This window comes from Megalops cyprinoides, chromosome 12 (genome assembly GCF_013368585.1).
Source record: "Megalops cyprinoides isolate fMegCyp1 chromosome 12, fMegCyp1.pri, whole genome shotgun sequence".
NCBI lineage: Eukaryota > Metazoa > Chordata > Actinopteri > Elopiformes > Megalopidae > Megalops > Megalops cyprinoides.
In genome coordinates this window covers 7,143,448-7,162,678 of record NC_050594.1, presented here as the reverse complement: position 1 = coordinate 7,162,678, position 19,231 = coordinate 7,143,448, and the positions used below count along the sequence as shown (strand labels likewise).

Genomic DNA, 19,231 nt, shown 5'->3' with positions numbered 1-19,231 from the left:
AGTCGCGCATTGACAAACTGCTCGAAAAGCAAAACATTTCTCCAGGAATTGCTTTGTGGGATGGAAAATGAGTGTAAGACGTGCAACCAAGAGTGGGACGGGAAGGAATGCCGTCGGTGGCTGTTCCAGGCCCACTCCTACTCACACACACACACACTCACACACACACACACACATACACTCACACTGACACACACACACACACACACACACACACACACACACACACACACACACACTGACACTGACACACACACACACACACACACACACACACGCGCGCACACACACACACACAGCATGTCTTGTGGTCAGAAGGGCTCCGCTCTCATTGTCAGCACAGGGCTCGTGATTTGAGAGTGGAAGATCGTAGGGAGGCAGATGTGTCAGCGTAGCTTGAGTCAGTGCTGGAGAAGAGGCCTCCGTGTGTGGATGGAGTGGTTCTTGATATGGAGCTGGTAAGGTCTTGGTTACACGTGGCGAGGCTGTTATTCATAGACTTGATCTTTGTGGAGAGTTCCGTTTACACTTACTTGGCTTGGCAGCATGGGTATGTATGCAGCCTGGGTAGTTCATATATGTATAGGATTCTTGTATGATGTGAACAAGGATCCTTGGGTTGTGTTTGGTGTTGATACAGTGCCCTCTCAAGGGAAAATAATCTATGTGCTGTGAGAGGAGTTTCAGTTTCTTGTGAGATTTTACCTCCTGCTTCCTGTGTGTGAAGCTAGTCGTTCCTGTTTCCATCGTGAGGAAACTGTACTTCCTCCTCTCTGTGCAAGGAAACTGTACCTCCTGTTTCCTGTATAAGAAGAGTGTAGTTGCCGTTTCCTGGGTGAGGAAACGCTACTTCCTGTTTCCAGTGTGAGGAAACTGTACTTCCTGTTTCCTGTATGAGAAGACTGCATTTCCTGTTGTCTGTATGAGGAAACTGTACCTCTTGTTTTCTGTATGAGAACAGTGTAATTCCTGTTTCCTGGGTGAGAAGACTAGGGTTATGTTCCGAACGGCTTACTTGAAAACTGAAAAACAAGAGCAGCGAAGTTGGTTGGTCACCATCTTAAGTGCTGCTCCAAAACTGAAGTGTGTACATGGAGAGTACTCTGAATCGTGTGGGTACCTTCCAGCGCCCAATGAGAGAAGAGGAAAGTGCAGCATTCCTTCCTGAAGAGCTTTTAAACCCGAATGCCGTTCTCCTGTGACGTGGGCCTGCCTGACGAGTCAGGCGATCTTCAGGTGTCCGATATCCTCATCAAGAGGTTGGGACAGTGCACAAGACTAGTATCTCAGTATCAGAAAGCTGTTTGCGGGTGAACGTGTTCACTAGAGTGTGAAATACTTCTGTCTTTCATTTGTCATGTGTTGAAAGAAAGTACATTTTAAAAAGCAGGTCTGTGTCACCACTTGCATATCCATGACCAGGGGAAATTCAAGTTAGCCAGCTCCCTATTCGCAGTCAAAGAAGTATTCCCGCTAGCAGCTTGTAAGCTAAATTAGCTAGCACGCTAACATTGAGGGCCTGAAACATTTTGGTTAGAAAGTTTTGATATCCCATATATAGCTAGCAGTGTATTTGCACTAGTATTGGCCTAGTTTGATGCTATTTAGGGGAGGCTGCTGTTCTCAGGCTGTAGCTAAGAGAATGGAGGCTAAGGGACCTGACTTGAGCTGCCAGCAGGCTTTATGCAAAGCAACTCAGGACAAGATTATATAAAGAAGAGCACACCTCTTCCATACTGCAGTCTGTCAGATATTGTTTAAAGTTATCCACAAGGCTGCTGTTTCCTGTGCAGTTGGAAAAAGTGCTGTGGGGGAGATAAACCATGAGATGGAAACCATCGCTGACGTAATAAACTGAAAATGTGGAAATATGAAAATGAATGAAAATATGAAAATTTCACCAACAGTCTGCTCAGCACAAAGTCTTGAGTCTCCACTGCTCCCCCATGAAAACTGCCTCTGCGTATGTGCCACAGTTCTCCACCATCCTTACTGGCACGAAACGGCTGTTCCTACTGAAAATGCACTTGGTTCCTGTTGAATCTTTGACTATAGATCCTGTCAGGGTGGCCTGTAGTTTCTGTTTCCTGTGAGGGATGAATGTAGTTCCTGTTTCCTGCAGAATGGGAGACTGTAGTTCCTGTTTCCTGCAGAATGGGAGACTGTAGTTCCTGTTTCCTGCAGAATGGGAGACTGTAGTTCCTGTTTCCTGCAGAATGGGAGACTGTAGTTCCTGTTCCCTGTGAGGGTTGACTGTTGTTCTGAGGCAAGACAATATTTCCCTTTTCCTGTATGGACGCCTCCACTTCCTGTTTCCTTTGCTGCAGACTGTAGTTCCTGTGTGAGGTAACAGTCAGTGTGAACATTAACCCCTTCCTCTCCCTCTCCCTCTCCCTCTCTCTTTCCTCGCAGAGCTGGAGGACCTGTTGATGTCCCTGAAGCAGGTTCAGCACTGCCTGAGTGACGCTCAGAGCCAGGAGGACGTGGCCCTCGTGCTGCAGCTGGTCCAGAAGACTGACTTCCAGAACGCCTTCAACATCCACAATGCCGTGGCGCTGTACATGAACCGAACCAGCCCTCCTTTCCCCCTCACCTCCCACGCACAGGGCCTGGCACAGGAGGTGTGTGTGTACATATGGGTGTGTCGACCCGCTTAAACCAGTTTTTGCTTGATTTATGTGATAGATCCTGGACCTGATTTTGTATGAAGTTTATTAGTAATGGCCAACCGCAACAGTAATCTTGGTTGGCTATTAATGCTGATTAATAGGTTTTGCATGTGGTTTGCCATGCTGATAAAGCTGTATGACTTCTTTCACTCTGAACTATTGACAGTCCGTAGGGGGAAGGAAAAAGAACAAGTTTCTTTTTCAAATGCGAGTGAATACAGTAAAGTGGATCTCCTGTCCCGGACATCCAAACTTTTTATAGTTCCCCTCTTACAGAGATTACTGAGCCAGGACATAATCCTGTTCCCTCTGCACATGGAGTCTTAAGGAGATCAAGCAGTTACACATTGTTTAGCATTGAGAAATCGCCCCCGGGGAGACACACAGAATCCCGAGCAATACTGAGGAGGGTAACCGCGCAAGCTAATGTGCTGCTGCTGTTTCATTTGTTGTGGCTCGAGGTGGCTCCGAGGAGTCCGCATCAGTCCGGCTCCGAGGCCGCAAGCAAAACTTCTCTTGGTCTCAAGGGTGTCCTTTATGCATACAAAAATGCAGTAACCCAGAAGTGAAAGTAGAGGAGTGCCGTTGTCAGGGTTGTACACCGTGGTGCAAACTCTCGCCCAGATTAGCCACAGGTGTGATCAAGGTGAAGAATGTCTGCTACATTGCTCCACAGTGAAGCAAACAAGTAAAACAGGAAGTAAACAAATGCTGACGCGGCCAGCGTCGGAGGCACACCTGTGCAGGTGACACTTGTAGTGTCTTGCAGGTGGCCAACAGAAGGCCACAGGATGTGTTACCCACTCAATCTTGAGAGGAGCCCTAAAGTAGAATAGTGATGAGGTAAATTAGCTTTAAGAGTGTTAATAAGCAGAGAGGTGGGGGGAAAGGCTTATGTACCATTATCAGTTCTGTTGTGATGAAACTAGTTGTCAGCCATATGCCAGAAAGTGACAGAAAGTGAACTGAAGAGGTGTAGCTGTAGTAATGCGCTATAAACTACAGAACTTGCACTCTTTCTGAAAGGGGGGGGGCTTACTGACAGTTTAAGTGGAGTTTTGAATAAAAGGAAAAGAATAATTTTTTGCCAAGGGATGACTTTATAATTCCGGCACGCTAACGAGGACCTCTCTTCATTCAGCTCCAGAGCCGCATGAATGGCCTTCAGGCATGAGCCTCTGTGCTAATGAGTCACAAATAAACTTCATGTTGTTGTTGTTGCTCGGCCCATTGTTTCCGGGATGCGAGGCACAGACGCCCCCCTTGTCCACGAGTCTTCATTAGAGTCCCGGCGCGCTGACAGGAATGCAGGGTTCAGACCCACTGCCTGCCGCTTGGCCGGACAATAGAGGCTCTTTGATTCGTTTTGGAGGCGCAGGTAGCATGCAGGGCTCTGTGTGTGTGTGTGTGTGTGTGTGTGTGTGTGTGTCATAGAGTATGTGTGTGAGAGAGAGAGTGTGTGAGTGTGAGCGTGCACGGTCGTATTTGTGTGTGTGCAAGTGCTTTGTAGGTGCAGCGGTTTTGTTGCAAAAATGAGTCAGCCATTTTCCCATGTGCACTTGAAGGAAAACAGGAGTGGTTGGCCAGTAGACAGGGCCTGAAATAAGCCGATGCTGTAGGGCGCTTCAGCAGACAGGGAGGGGGGGCACTGCAGTTTGGAGGTGAGAGTTAAGCCCTTAAGTCCTCAATTAGATGGTGTGGGCAGACCCTATGCACTGTGCCTCTACCGGCTTTAGTGACTCCGCCCACAGAACCCCCCACCCCACCTCTAGCCCCCCCCCCCCCCCCCCCCCCCCCCCATCCTCGGCCCAGGTCATGTGTCAGATTCCTAACAGTTTTTTTTCATGTCGCAGTCACAAGCCGTCTGACTTGTGCTCACACTGCACCGAGCACCTGACCTGGTGGCTTTTCCCCTAATGCCACAGGGCCTGGAGTCTGTCTCAGCTTCTCCTACACTCCCTGCCTCCCTCCCTCCACCCAGCCTCAAGCGAACTACTGATCAATCAGCTGCCATTAAAAAGCTGACTTTATCCTTTTGTCAAATGCAAGAGGTGTTTTTAAGCCATTTTTCCAACGAAACGTGATTGCAAGGGCCATCTTTATATGTGTACCTTAATGTGATATTTTACACACGGTGCATTATAGAACGGAAAACTAGCAGCAACACACACCTCCTCATCAGCGATGCTAGCTAGTGCTTACGTTTAGTGTGCTACAGCGGCAGCAGCTGACACTGATAGTGCAGAAGATTCCCTGCAGCACGGGCAGTATGGAGCAGACAGAAGGTGAGGGCAGCAGATGGTCTTGTCTGCGCATGTTGCTAAATGTGGTTTTTGTTTACCAGATGGGAAGTATCAGTTGCTAAGGAAGTACAGCCACCTTTTCGGAGCTCGGCGATCGGCAGAGCCTGCCACTGTCGCATCGTTTCACACAGGGGGACGCGCCACACATTGTGCCAAAGCTGGCAGCCCTGCAGCTCCATTCACATTGCACAGTCACTGAGTCAGAGAGCCAGCCACAGAAAGCTGGCGGGTTTCGCCCATTTCGCAGAGAAGCTAAGGGAGCATGACGTGGGCGCGAAGCCGGCAATGAGGCGGCTTTTCCTGCAGTGTGAAAGGGACTTCTCTAACGCCTGCGTTCCACTCTCTGTCTTAGTCGTGCATGTTCCCTTCTTCCTTTTCGAAAGACTTCTGTTTCCACCTCGGTGTGAAACGCACCTGTTCCTCTCTCTTTCTCAATCACTCCTGTTCCCTTCTTTCTGTCTGAATCACTCCCGTTCCCTTCTCTCTGTCTGAGGCAGTCGTGTTCTTCTCTGTGTCTGAATCGCTGCTGGCCTCCTCTCTCTCTCTGAATCTCTCCTGTCGCCTCTCTGTCTGTTGCTCATGCCTTCATGTTCCTCTCATCCCTGCAGGTGCAGGCCATGCTTCAATCCAGCCAGCAGAAGGAGGGTTTGGAGCTGAACGCCCTGCTGACCTCGCCACACCTGCAGGTGAGTCGCCCGACCCCCCCAGGCGTGCGGTGACACGGCCTTCGACCGTGACACCTGCAGCGTGTCACCTCCACGCACCTCTGTTTGATCCTACCGATGCAATTTCCCCTGGATCCTACACACCCCCCATTCAGCCCCATCCACTGGTGTGTACTACCTCTTCCTGCCCTGTGTAGTAGTGGTACAGGCGGCTCCAGCTGCACCCTGCAGCTGTGACCTCCACTGCTTTCTGCCCTGGCCGGGTCTTCAGTCCCACTGCATATGAGAAAGGAAACATCTGCTTTCCCCCTCTGTTGATAAAGCCTCGGTTCTCCCTCTATCTAAAATGCACCTGTTCGCCCTCTCTCCATTGGAAACACTCCTGTGCCCCCCTCTGCAGCTGAAATGCTCCTTTTCTGAAATGCAAATGGAGGAAAAGCTAGAGCAGCTGTTTTAAAATGCTGCAGTTACACTGTGTCTGAAGCATTCGTGTTTCCTCCATCTTAATCTCGCCTGTTCCTCCTCCTCTACATCTGAAACACATGGGAGAAGGGGCTGCAGCAGCAGCATTTAAAACTGTCTCGTTCCACTTAGTCTGAAGCTCTCCTGTTCTCTCCTTCTCCAACTAAAACGCTCCTGTTCCCCTCATGTCCACTTGAAATGCACTTCTCCTCCCCACCGTCTGAGAGGAGGGGCTAGAGCGGCCAGTCCAGGGTGCGGAGGCAGGGATTGGCTGCATGCGGTAAGGCGCGATCAGCTGCTCGGGTTGCGTCTGCGAGGCTGTCAGATCACAGCGGTAAAATCGCTCTCCGCTGGGGCCCCGGAGTCGTGGCCGGACACCTGACAGCAGAGGCAGATAAAGGGATTAATGAGGTATTTCTGCCGGCGCTGACCTGGGCGCCGCGCGCAGCCTGGGGGTGCCGTGGCTTTGCAGAGGGGAGCGCTGTTACCCTTCAGCGGTGAGCCAAGGCGATCGGGCCTGGCACCGTTCACACAGACATGCCAAAGAGCATTACGGAGCGAAAAGGCGGAACCCGGGAAACAATCCAGCGCTTTTTTAATGCGAGCTGAGCGCCCGGCGTGTAGCTTGGAAGAATTTCACTCAGCACATTCATAAAAGATCAGCAGTCAGTGGTTCCTTTTTTTCACTTTTCCCCTCACATTTTTTCACGCTTTTTCCCCATTTTTCCCCACCTAACTTGGGTTCACCGATTGAACGTGAAGCTCGCCTCACCATGGCAACCTCTGTGCAGAAGCACAGGGCGTGGCAAGTGCAATACACACATATGCCACCCAGTGTGACAAGGACACCCAGGCGACCTGCACACCCCTGCCTCCAGTCACCCCCTGGCAGATGACATGGCCGATTTCACTCGCTCAACAGTTTGTAATAAAGACTGAAGCAAACGATTGGAATGTTTTGGCATACTGCCCTCAGCAGCAAAATGGGCTTATTGTTATGCTCAGTGTTGTATACTGAGCTATAATACATTGCCTTTGTAATTAAGGTCAAGCCAATATACACTGGCACCATTTACAAAGAAGATGCTGGAGAACAATTGTGGAGTAGCACATGGCATTGGAAATGAATGCAGTGCACAGGAGAAATGTGGAGATTTGGGGAACTAGGCCCCTTCCAGTGTGAGGAAAGAAAACATCGGCCACTGATAACTCCCAAGAGTAAGTAGGGTTAGGTTATTATCCCATAGTGCAGAGCGTTCTGACCTGCATGCTCTCTGTCAGGTGAGTGGCGGCCCACCTGGCGATCCTCTGTGTGTGAAGTGACATCATCACTTAGGTCAGCTTCCACCTTAATTATGCATAACGAGATAATTGGCTTACACCGCAGTGGAATGGAGGCTACCAATTAATGAGATTAAAGCTCGCCAAAAAAAATAAGGAGATAATGTTTTACATAATACACTGATGGCATATATCGGAATGTCAGTTCTCATGTAGAAGTATTTCAGTTTAGTTACTCAGAGAAGATCAAAGATGTCACTCCAGTTCTTCACACACAGTAACAGTTGTACAGCAAGGCAGTGTTTTTTTTTTGCATATACAAATAAAATGTTACCTCTTAAAGGAAGCTTAGCTGGCAAACTTGTCAGAAAATGACCTTTTTAGTTGTCTGCGCCTCAGATTATTTCAGCAATGAATGAATTCTGCATCTCTTCTTTCCCCAACAAATGATATGTTAAGCAGAGTATAAGGAGAACTATTATGCAAATTGTATTATGTACAGACTTACAAGGCCAATATAATGCATTTATTGCATTTTACAGCAAAAGGGAGAACAAAGGTATTTTATTTTGTCATCGACAGAACTGGTTGTACCTGCATTAAAACCTCCGCAGCTGGAGGAATCTGAGAATTGAGAACTGAGTTGAGAATGGGAGTGTCAGTGCTGGAGTACCACACTCCATCTCCCTTTCTCAGCCAGTTTTAAAGTCCTGTCAGACCGACCCGGTCACCCTGCACATGTGACCATGCGAAGGCCTGTCCGCCCACGCAGCTCCACCCTCCCACCGTCCAATCCAATTACGAGCGAGAGGGGGAGACATCAGGTGTGGCGTTAGGACAGCGGGCAGATTAGCGGACCTCTTACAACACAATCTCTCGCTGGGTGGGCATTCGCTGGGCTACACTAGTGGGTGGGGCTAGGTGTATAGGCGCAAAGTATCAGGCAGAGGTAAGAGCACCACCTCTTGGTGTAAACCACACCCCCTGGTGCTTTGTTGTGTCAGGTACTTTCGATAATGGTGGGAAACACTAACTTCCAAAGGTGGGGTAGGTTAAGAAGAGGATTTTGTTTACGTGAAGGCTCATCCAGACCTTGTTAACCCAGGAGGCTTGCGGCAGGAAGGAAGCTAATTTGGTTGGGTGCTTGTTAATCACAGAGTCCAGGCTTGTATCCAGTTGAATTAATTCAAGTTGATGAACCCCAGCTCAGTGTACTGCTTACTCATTGGGGTGGGGCTGGGGTCTGAAACCGTGATGAGAGAGGGATGCTGTGTCCTCAACACGAAGGTTCAGCTCAGGTAAAGCTGAAATGTGAAAGAAAGCTGAGTCAGATGAGCCATCGTCTCTCAGATAGTATTTAAATGGTCAGCTGTATACATGCATAACAAGCTGGGTAGGTTGCTTTGAATAAGAACCTCTCAGCAAGGAAATGTGTATGTAAATTATACTGCATTATTGTCATTTAGGAGACACTTATCCAGAGCAACTTACATAGGTTACAGTTTTTACATGTTGTCCATTTAAACTGCTGGATATTTCCTGAGGCACTTCTGGGTTAAGTACCTTGCCCAAGGGTATAGCAGCAGTGTCCCAGCAGGGAATCAAACCAGAAACCTTTCAGTTACGAGCCCTGATCTGACTAATCAATTAGTCAGATGCTCTAACAATAGGCGAACATTTATCCTCATTGCAGTTGTGACCCATCACATGCTGTTAGGTATTTTCCTCTGTCTGTACGCTGATTATAATTTATATAATGAACGTTAATTTAACCGGACAGGTTTGACCTGAGTCGCACAGTAAGCGATGCGCACTTGGCAGGAGGAACGGTAAACAGTCTGGAACAGAATAAGGAGCACTGACAGCAAGCGGTGTGCACAGTTAAGCAACAGCAGCCTCAATTCCACTTCCCTGCTCTGCCAGAGGGTCAGCTGCAGTATACCTGAGGCGAGAGAGGGTATTTTCATGGCAAACTCACCCAAATCAACAGCATCATCTGTTGCTGATCCCCACGTAGGCATCTGTTTTGCCCAGGGCCCAGACAGTACAGGTAGTTACGTCCATCGGTGTTGTCATTTGGACATCTGGATCCTCCTGCCAGTGCTCAAAATGCAACCGTTTTTAGGGGATTGTGTCTACAAGAACTGTTATTTAGTTTAAATTTTAATCTGTTTAACTATTTTCACATACTTGGCAAGTTAGGGTTGCTGGAGAGAACTGAATTAATTTTTGCACAGAAGGGTCAGTTCGTCAGTAGTCAGTGCTTCCAGAAATTAGTTTGTGACACAAAGGCACGCTCGTCTAGTCAGAAAAAATGTCACTCAAATAATAAGAATGTGCGAAGTTTGATGATTTAAGTCAGACCCTCTGGGCTCCTACCAGAAAAGTTACTGTAATGATGTTCCAGGGGACAGCGGCACTTGAGCAGCAGTTGGGACCCAGTGAATTGAAACATAAACCTCCATTTTTTGGTATATCTGATTGGTCCTTGTTAGAGCTGAGGCGGGTCAGCGGAAACCCTGGCCAATAAGAGCAGGCCGTCTGTAATGGAAGATGCGGCAAACGCAGCAAAGATGTGCGCCCACCCCCCCCCCCCCCCCCCCCCCCTCACGGTTCCCTCTCCGCCTCCCTCCCCAGGCGCTGATGCAGGCCCACGACAGCGTGGCGGAGCAGGAGATGCGGCCCGAGCCCCTGGGCCCCGCGGACGGGCCCTGCGAGACCCTGACGCAGTACGGCGGGGAGACCGTCAAGATCGTGCGGCTGGAGAAGGCCCGGGACATCCCCCTGGTGAGTGCCCCGCCCCTCCTGTGCTGTCGTACCGCCACTCTTTGACCGTGCTGTTCCCAACATCGCTGACCGCACCTGTGTGTGCGTGTGTGTGTGTGTGTGTGTGTGTCGCTCAGGGGGCCACGGTGCGGAACGACATGGACAGCGTGATCGTCAGCCGCATCGTGAAGGGCGGAGCAGCGGAGAGGAGCGGCCTGCTGCACGAGGGCGACGAGATCCTGGAGATCAACGGCGTGGAGATCCGCGGCAAGGACGTCAACGAGGTCTTCGACATCCTGGTGAGGAGAGACGAGGGCATGAAACACCGTGTGAAATATCGCAGACAGTGTCGATTTATGCGTTTTCTCTCCTTGTTTCTGGCTTTCTCTCACGCTCTTACAACTCGCATTCTCACTCTCTCTCCTTCTCTCTTTCTCACACTCTCACTCACATTCTTGCTGTTTTTCTCTCTCATGCTCTCACTCACGTTCTCTCTCTGTTTGTCTCTCTCTCTCTCTCTCTCTCTCTCTCTCTCTCTCTCACTCTCCCAGGCGGACATGCACGGTACTCTGACCTTCGTCCTCATCCCCAGCCCACAGACCAGACCGCCCCCTCTTAAAGAGACTGTGGTGAGTGTCCCTGTCACTGTCAGTGTGTCTTTCTGTGTGTGTGTGTGTGTGTGTGTGTGTGTGTGTGTGTGTGTATGTATGTGTGTTTGTGTGTTTGTGTGTGTACGTGTGTGTACTTGTGTGCACGTGTGTGGGTGTGTGTGTGTGTGTGTGTGTGTGTGTGTGTGTGTGTGTGTGTATATGTATATGCATGTGTGTGTGTGTGTGTGTGTGTGTGTGTGTGTGTGTGTGTGTGTGTGTGTGTATATGTGTGTGTGTGTGTGTGTGTGTGTGTGTGTGTGTGTGTGTGTGTGTGTGTGCGCGTGCGAGTGTGTATGTGTGTGTGTTTGTGTGTGCTGGAATCTCTGCTCCTCTGGCTCGCCGTGGTGACCAGCACAGCCTCTCTCTCAGTGCATGACACAGTCCCCCCCTCCGCAGGTGCATGTGAAGGCGCACTTTGACTACGACCCCTCGGATGATCCCTATGTGCCCTGCCGTGAGCTGGGGCTCTGCTTCCAGAAGGGAGACATCCTGCACATCATCAGCCAGGATGACCCCAACTGGTGGCAGGCCTACAGGGACGGGGACGAGGAGAACCAGCCTCTCGCCGGCCTGGTGCCAGGTGAGGCGGGGGCGGGGTCAGGGAGGGTCACCTCAGGGCTCCAACACCGGTGGTAGTGTAGGACAGAGATTTATACTGTGTTTACATTAGTGAGACTAATTTGTGTAAATGTGACACAAACCATGAAGGCTAAAAAGTGTTGCTAAATGTTGCTGAGTAGGTTGTCAGTGAACCACTGCTCCCAGGAAGGGACCAAAAATTGAAAACAGTAATAGAATCTGGCATTAATTCAAAACAATAAATCCGAGTATAGAGTTAGCCCAATTTATAAGCAGAATTTGTTTTGCTGAGTGCATGAAACTGCAAGGAGTTTTTAATGATCATTAATGCACTGATGTAGCTGGCAATTCACCCCCATAGAAAACCCTTGATTGCATCAAATGACTACATTTAAACCAATTTCAGTGAACATTGTCAAAATATACTCAAATTCTACTCGTAGGAAATTTTGTGAATTGTGCATGTAGTCATAGTCAGTAATGACAAAGTAGTAACTGAAATTTGTGTCATAAATAATAGGTAGGCTTTAAAAAACTAGCTTCAATTATACACCTGCCAACACTCAACAAGAAATCAAACAACTGTTTTCAAGGGCTTTGAGCCGACATGGCACAAGGCCATGTACAGTTTAACATAGCCAATTAAAACAGGGCTTTATTATATCTGACACAAGATCTGGGCATGGCTTTGCATCCTTCCGAGTTCACATTGTACAGATAACCCCAATTCTCCCCTCTCTCCCGGCATCTGTCCTCAGGGAAGAGCTTCCAGCAGCAGAGGGAGGCTATGAAGCAGACGATAGAGGAAGATAAGGAGCCTGAGAAGTCAGGTAGGCACTCAGGTGCCTCAGACTCACACCTGTAACGCACACACTGACCCGCATGGCATTTTACCTCGTGCTCAGCTTGGAGTCGTTCATTATTTACGAGTATGTTTTTATATGCGTATGTGAAATTTTGCCAGGCAAGCTCTGGTGTGCAAAGAAGAACAAGAAGAAGAGGAAGAAGATCCTGTACAATGCCCATAAGAATGACGGTGAGCTGAGCAATGTGTCTGTGCTCTCTGTCCCTTCCCCCTTTACCTCCCCTGTCTGTCCGCCTCTCCCTGTCTCTCTTTGCCTCTCTTTACCTCTCCCTGTCTGTCTTTACCTCCCCTGCCTCTCTACCTTCCTGTCTTTCTCTGCCACGTCCTGTTTCTCTCTGCCTCTCCCTGTCTCTCTTTGCCTCTGCCTGTCTTTCTCTGCCTCTCCCTGTCTCTCTGTGCCTCTGCCTGTCTCTCTGTGCCTCTGCCTGTCTCTCTGTGCCTCTCCCTGTCTCTCTGTGCCTCTGCCTGTCTCTCTGTGCCTCTCCCTGTCTCTCTGTGCCTCTGCCTGTCTCTCTCTGCCTCTGCCTGTCTCTCTTTGCCTCTGCCTGTCTCTCTCTGCCTTCGTCCGATCTCTCTCTGTGCCTCTCCCTGTCTCTCTCTGCCTCTTCCTATCTCTCTGTGCCTCTGCCTGTCTCTCTCTGCCTTCGTCCTGCCTCTCTCTGTGCCTCTGCCTGTCTCTCTTTGCCTCTGCCTGTCTCTCTCTGCCTTCGTCCGATCTCTCTCTGTGCCTCTCCCTGTCTCTCTCTGCCTCTTCCTGTCTCTCTCTGCCTCTGCCTGTCTCTCTCTGCCTTCGTCCTGTCTCTCTCTGCCTCTGCCTGTCTCTCTTTGCCTCTGCCTGTCTCTCTCTGCCTTCGTCCGATCTCTCTCTGTGCCTCTGCCTGTCTCTCTCTGCCTTCGTCCTGTCTCTCTCTGTGCCTCTGCCTGTCTCTCTGTGCCTCTGCCTGTCTCTCTGTGCCTCTGCCTGTCTCTCTCTGCCTCTTCCTATCTCTCTTTGCCTCTGCCTGTCTCTCTCTGCCTTCGTCCTGTCTCTCTCTGTGCCTCTGCCTGTCTCTCTTTGCCTCTGCCTGTCTCTCTCTGTGCCTCTCCCTGTCTCTCTGTGCCTCTGCCTGTCTCTCTCTGCCTCTTCCTATCTCTCTGTGCCTCTGCCTGTCTCTCTCTGCCTCGTTCTGTCTCTCTCTGGTTTTCCCTGTCTGTCTCTGGTTCTCCCTCCGCCATTGTTCTCTGTCGTTATGTACACTGTACAGAAAGTAAATACATATTTTATCCCTTCAATCAAACCAGGGGTGTGGGGGGTGGGGGGGTGTGAAAGAATATACAGTGACAAATGGAGCCTGTTGCAGCCCAGCCCAGCTCCTTAAACTCTGCTACCACCAGCCGATACTTTCATGTGCCCATAACGGGACGCTGGGCAACATACCGTAAAATGAGTTTGGTAGACCAAAGTTAGGCCAGGATGTAAGGAGGTGGACGACTAGTTCAGGAGGAGTGTAGAGGGAATGATATGGAAGTCCACACAGGTGCAAGAAGGACAGGTGTGTGAATCTTACCACGATTCTGACCGGAATCTGCTGATCTTGTGCATTTTAATGCATGGTCATGTGGAATGTTCTCTACCTTTCCACTAACCATCAGGGAAGACCCTTACCCTGTTACCGCTCTCTGTAGTCTTGGGGGGGGGGGGGGGACTGTTAGCACAGAATGAATATAAAATATACTTTATGAATGGAAAAATTGCTTTGCTAAATACAAGAACTTCAGTTTGTAATCTGGCCGTGAGTCGACCCTTCACAATGTGGGTTGGCCCCCACTAAAAACTGAAGTTGTGAATCGCTCCACCCACGCTCTGCGTCCGTCCCTCCCAGATTACGACAACGAAGAGATCCTGACCTACGAGGAGATGGCGCTCTACCACCAGCCGGCCAATCGCAAGCGGCCCATCGCCCTGATCGGCCCTCCCAACTGCGGACAGAACGAGCTGAGGCAGAGGCTCATGTCCAACGAGCCGGAGAGATTCGGGGGCGCCGTTCCTCGTGAGTCACGCGTGGGGCGGGCTACGGAAGCCCGTGGCTGTGGGAATCCAGCTGGGGACAGGGCTTTCCAGGAGCAGGCCCGGCACTATGGGGGCGCTTAGGGGTGCATTGCAACCCCAGACAGACCTCAGTGCACCTCCAGCTATCTCCTTATATCCCGGGGTCTACACAGCATTTCGGACTTTTTGTGCCGCCCCGTGGATTGCAGCTGCACCCTTCCGTGTTCTCTCCTGGTGCCGAGCCTGATCTGAAGCGGGGCACTTTGTCTGCGCTCTTTATAAATTCACTTCCTGTAGCACTTGACCTCCGGTGCACTCTGAGCTGCTTGCTTGAGTCACATGACTGAGTCAGAGCCGGGCAGGTGCTGGCGTGTATCACAGAGTAGACTCTGTCTCATTGTTTATTCACATCAAAAGAGGCAGCGTATAAATGAAAGCACTCGGCAGTCTGTATGTGAGAATAACAGGCAGGTACTTCCTCTCTGGATCAGCCAGCGAGTGCAGGTGTGAGTGTAGCCTTTTATTGTTGTTACACTCAATGTTATCTACACCAGGAAGAGATTACATTACATTGTGTTGTAATTTAGCAGACGCTCTTATCCAGAGCGACTTATATAGGTTGCCATTTTATCCATTTCTACAGCTGGATATTTACTGAGGCAATTGTGGGTTAAGTACCTTGCCCAAGGGTACATTTGCAGTGCCCCGGCAGGGAACTGAACCAGCAACTTTTCAGCTTTGAGCCCTGTACCCTGACAGATGACTCCATACAACAAATTCCTTTTTGTATCATTGTTATTATTAGGTTTGTTCATACAGTTTGTGCCGATCCCCCCTAGCGGCAACCTTTTGGTTACAAGTCCTGCTCCTTAACCACTATGCTGTAGATGATGGATTATTTGATAGCTGGTGAATGAGTGTGGGCCTCGGCCCCTCCCCTCTGTCCCTCCCCATCCCGCAGACACCACCCGAAACCGGCGCGAGGTGGAGGCGAACGGGCGCGAGTACCACTTTGTGTCACGGCAGGCCTTCGAGGCGGACGCCGCCGCCGGCAAGTTCATCGAGTCGGGCGAGTTCGAGAAGAACCTATACGGCACCAGCACCGACTCGGTCCGGCAGGTCATCAACACGGGCAAGATCTGCCTGCTGTGCCTGCACACCCAGGTGAGCGAGAACCCGCTCCTGCCGACGACGATGCCCTCTGGCCTCAAAGCGCGACGAGTCGGCTGCCTCTTCAGACATTTTGCAGAAGACTCCTTATGTAGGCTGTGTGGGTGGGGTATTGTATGCTGTTATGTTTGCTCAACAAAGCTTGTTTCTGTTTCTTTCCCCTCACCTTTCCCTCTCTTCCTGCTGTTTGCTTCCTTCTCCCTCCCTGTTTTCACCCGCTCTCTCCTTCTTTGTGCAATTTCCTTCCCTCTCTCTCTCTCTCTCTCTTTCCCTCCACCCAGTCCCTGAAGGTGCTGCGCAGCTCGGACCTCAAACCGTACATAATCTTCATCGCCCCTCCTTCTCAGGAGCGATTGCGTGCCCTCCTGGCCAAGGAGAACAAGAATCCAAAGGTAACTTTGGCGATTTTTCCTGTTAAACAAACCTGTGCAACTGCAAAAATCTGAGCATACATTTGTTACAAGCAGCCAAGAACTGTATCTTGCATAAAACACTGAAACTGTCGCCATCTGTAACTACCACCCTACATTTGAGTTTCCAGATTGGCTGTGCCATCTTTTGTCCTTCCTTCCTTGTCAAATGTATGTACCTCAAATGACTCCTGTGCTGTGTGCCCGTCCCCTCTCCCCAGCCGGAAGAGCTAAGGGACATCATTGAGAAGGCCCGCGAGATGGAGCAGAACTATGGCCACCTGTTCGACGCCGCCATCGTCAACACGGACCAGGACAAGGCCTACCAGGATCTGCTCCGCCTCATCAACAAGCTGGACACGGAGCCCCAGTGGGTCCCCTCCTCCTGGCTGCGCTGAGGACGATTGGCCCCCACACCCCCCCAGCTCCCTCCTCCCGGTACCCCCCTCCCCTCCCTTCCTCACTCGCTCTGAACTGCTGAATCACACAGAGAGAAGGGCCTTCCAACTCCTTTCGGTGAGCCAGCCAGGAGATCCTTTATTCGGCTGCCTTTTTTGAAGAGGACAGAATCGCCATGCATGCTGGATTGAACAGGACTGAGTACCCTCCCCCCTTTCTGGGTGACGGAGCGGGGTGTAAGGGGGGGGGGGTATCCCCCTCCATGTTGTTCTGATTCTATGTTTTTATTACGCTTTTCTCTAAACGAACTGTCATCATTCCAGATAGGCTATATCTTCCAGCACTTGGTGGCAGCAATAGAAATAGTGCTTCTTTACTGCTTTTGATATCTATTTATAATTGTAAATATATATTTTAAACAAAAAAAAAAAGTTTTGATGAGGAAAACCAGTAGTTCACGATACATATCCAGTGAATGGCACTGCACACTAATTTCGCTTTGCTGTAACCTCAGGCCCGGAGTGTGTGATGTGTGTCAGGAAGGTCTGATGAGTGGCGCATGTGTTCTGGAGCTCTGAGGTGTTCCAGAACCGACCTGACCGGGGCGTTCCCATTGGGCGGGTGGCGCTCATTTTTAACGATTGTCATTACATGATTGGATAGTCAGAAGAAACTGAAGAACGAGGGGAAAAAAACACTAAATCACAAGAACAAGTTTTTTTTTGGAGTACTCCCTGTTTTTCTACGCCTCTACCTGAAGTGTACTGCCTTTGCACATTGGCTGAGGCTGAACAATGTTGTCTTACCGCCTCCCACACTAACCCGCAAAAGCATAGCAGCAAAACAAACACGGCCGCCTTCCGTGATATTAAAAGGGATGAATGTAGTGTTTCACTTGGTATTTAGCAGAATGACAGTCGTTAACACTTAGATGTAAGTCGCCTCTGACCAGCACCGGCTCAATGCCGTCTCTCTCACACAGCCATCCCTATATGGGCGTACGGTCTGTGTGCACACAGTGATGTCCACTGGGACACTCTGTCAGACGCGCTGTAGTTTCCTCTCTGGAGACGTAGTGTCAGACGCTGGTCCGTGATAGAAACACTAAACAACAGCACAGCATTGTGGGAATCGATTGTTCGGTTGGGAAAAAAAGCCCTGAGGCTAAAGGGGCAACAATGTGTTTTTTTTTCTCTTCTATTTTTTTTTTTGTTCCTCTGCATCTTCTCTGTATTTCTGTCATAGTATTTGTACACTTCTTGAATCCTCCCGAAGTGTAGTAAACAGTATTGTCGGAACAGAAGAGTTCAAGCAGCACCGCAGCATCAGTGTATTTTTCTTTATCGTTAACCCACAGTTTCCCATCTGAAATCTGCAACGCTTTGTCGTTGCCAGGCACCATCGCAAAGTAAAATCATAGCACTGTCCGGCGGTTTAATACGACCGGTTTCCCCTTATAAGAGTGTGCATTTTAATATTGGTGTTGCTGACTCTTGCTAGTCTGAATGTCATCCCATTCTCCTTTCTCGGTAGGTAAACTAACTTAAAAGGGCTTAACCTATTTCAAAACCATAATCGTGTGTGTGTTTGTGTGCGAGTGTGTGTGGATGTCTGTAAATGTACATACACATACAGTGTTTTGTGAATATGTTGCAATATTTATGTGTTTGTGTGCAAGTGTGTGCGCATGTTTGGGAGAAGATGGGTGTGTATATATCGGCTCATTCATGATGGGCTGAAAGTATCTGAGTGCGTTCAGATTCGGTCTTATCAGTGAAACAGAAGCAAGTATTTTCCCACTAGATGATTTAAAAGCACACATTGGAAAGTCTGACCAAGCACTGTTCCGTATTTTTATTTGTTATGAATAATCAAGGTGTATTATGAAGACAACTTATATATTTTTATGTAATAGATCTGCACAAAATACATCCTTAGGTTTTGTTTTTGTTTTTTGTTTTTTTTTTTTTGGCTGATTTTTTTTTTCTTCCTCTCCTCCTCCCTCGCTCCTGGTTCCTGGTTCGAGAACACAGTGGAACTGTGTCTGTGTGCTGAGGACCGGGGGGGTCTGGGGGGGTCTTTGATCCCTGCCCGTAAATATGTGATGTAGATATGAGCCAGTCAACTGGAAGTAGAACTAATGAATGTAAAGTGTTGTATTAAAATCACTTTTCTGAAGATCTTTTTTTTTTTTTGTATGAATCATTCAAGTGAATTAAAGACCAGAACGGTAGAACTTTTGAGAGGTGTGTGTGTGTGTCATTCTCATTGAGTCTGAGGCACATTCCGGGTTTGGGACTGCGACCCCGTCTGTTAACATGCATGGCGTTCCCTGCATATTCCTTGTGTGAGCGTGCATTCCTCTTGTGCGTGCAGAAGAGAGATTTATCTGCTGTTTGGTGGCAGAGAAGTGGTCTGCTGAATGTTAGTCAAGCTCAATTTTTTTTCCAAATTGTTTTTTTTTTCTCCCTGAACTTTGTTACTGACCACCTAATCATTTTGTTTTTTTTTTTTTTTTAAGCGTTTGATGCATGAACGTTTCCATTTAAAGTATTCTTTGTATGTATGGGAGGTTCAGGTGGATCGGTGTGCGGTGTGATTCCTGCAGGGGACTGTCCTAGGCAGCATCGTGACCCTTCTCTTCTGCCATCTTACACGTTGGTCACTGAACAGAGGTCATTCCAGTAACTGTAAAATGCCACCTCTGGCTGCCCACTCTGGCAGTTAGTACTGCTGCTTAGATGTAATGTATCAATGGCACTGTGAAAAACTAGCACCCTGTGCTTTTACTGTAAAACAGATGCACTGCATGACGACCAAGCCCGGGTGTTCATGAGCTGCTAGGTAGTCGTCTACGAATAAATCGTTGGTAACATTACTCTGAGAATACAGATGGCCCCAGGACCTGCACTGTCTCCCTCTCTTTCTCACCTCTGACTTCACCCAGGTGCAACAGCGGTTGCCACGGAGAGAGAGCCGAATG

At 49.3% G+C, this 19,231-nt stretch overlaps 1 protein-coding gene across 1 annotated transcript in view; it reads left to right on the top strand.

The window, feature by feature from the left end:
* Positions 1–16,453, top strand: part of mpp5a (membrane protein, palmitoylated 5a (MAGUK p55 subfamily member 5)) — a 34,038-nt gene extending 17,585 nt beyond the window's left edge. The window contains exons 3-14 of the mRNA XM_036542133.1: positions 2,413–2,621; positions 5,581–5,658; positions 10,018–10,167; positions 10,284–10,445; positions 10,698–10,775; positions 11,193–11,376; positions 12,134–12,205; positions 12,340–12,411; positions 14,103–14,270; positions 15,231–15,433; positions 15,721–15,831; positions 16,071–16,453. Of these exons, the coding sequence (XP_036398026.1) occupies positions 2,413–2,621; positions 5,581–5,658; positions 10,018–10,167; positions 10,284–10,445; positions 10,698–10,775; positions 11,193–11,376; positions 12,134–12,205; positions 12,340–12,411; positions 14,103–14,270; positions 15,231–15,433; positions 15,721–15,831; positions 16,071–16,247 (1,664 nt within the window). The 3' untranslated portion in view covers positions 16,248–16,453. The remainder of the gene's footprint in view (positions 1–2,412; positions 2,622–5,580; positions 5,659–10,017; positions 10,168–10,283; positions 10,446–10,697; positions 10,776–11,192; positions 11,377–12,133; positions 12,206–12,339; positions 12,412–14,102; positions 14,271–15,230; positions 15,434–15,720; positions 15,832–16,070) is intronic.
* The last annotated feature ends 2,778 nt before the right edge of the window (positions 16,454–19,231 follow it).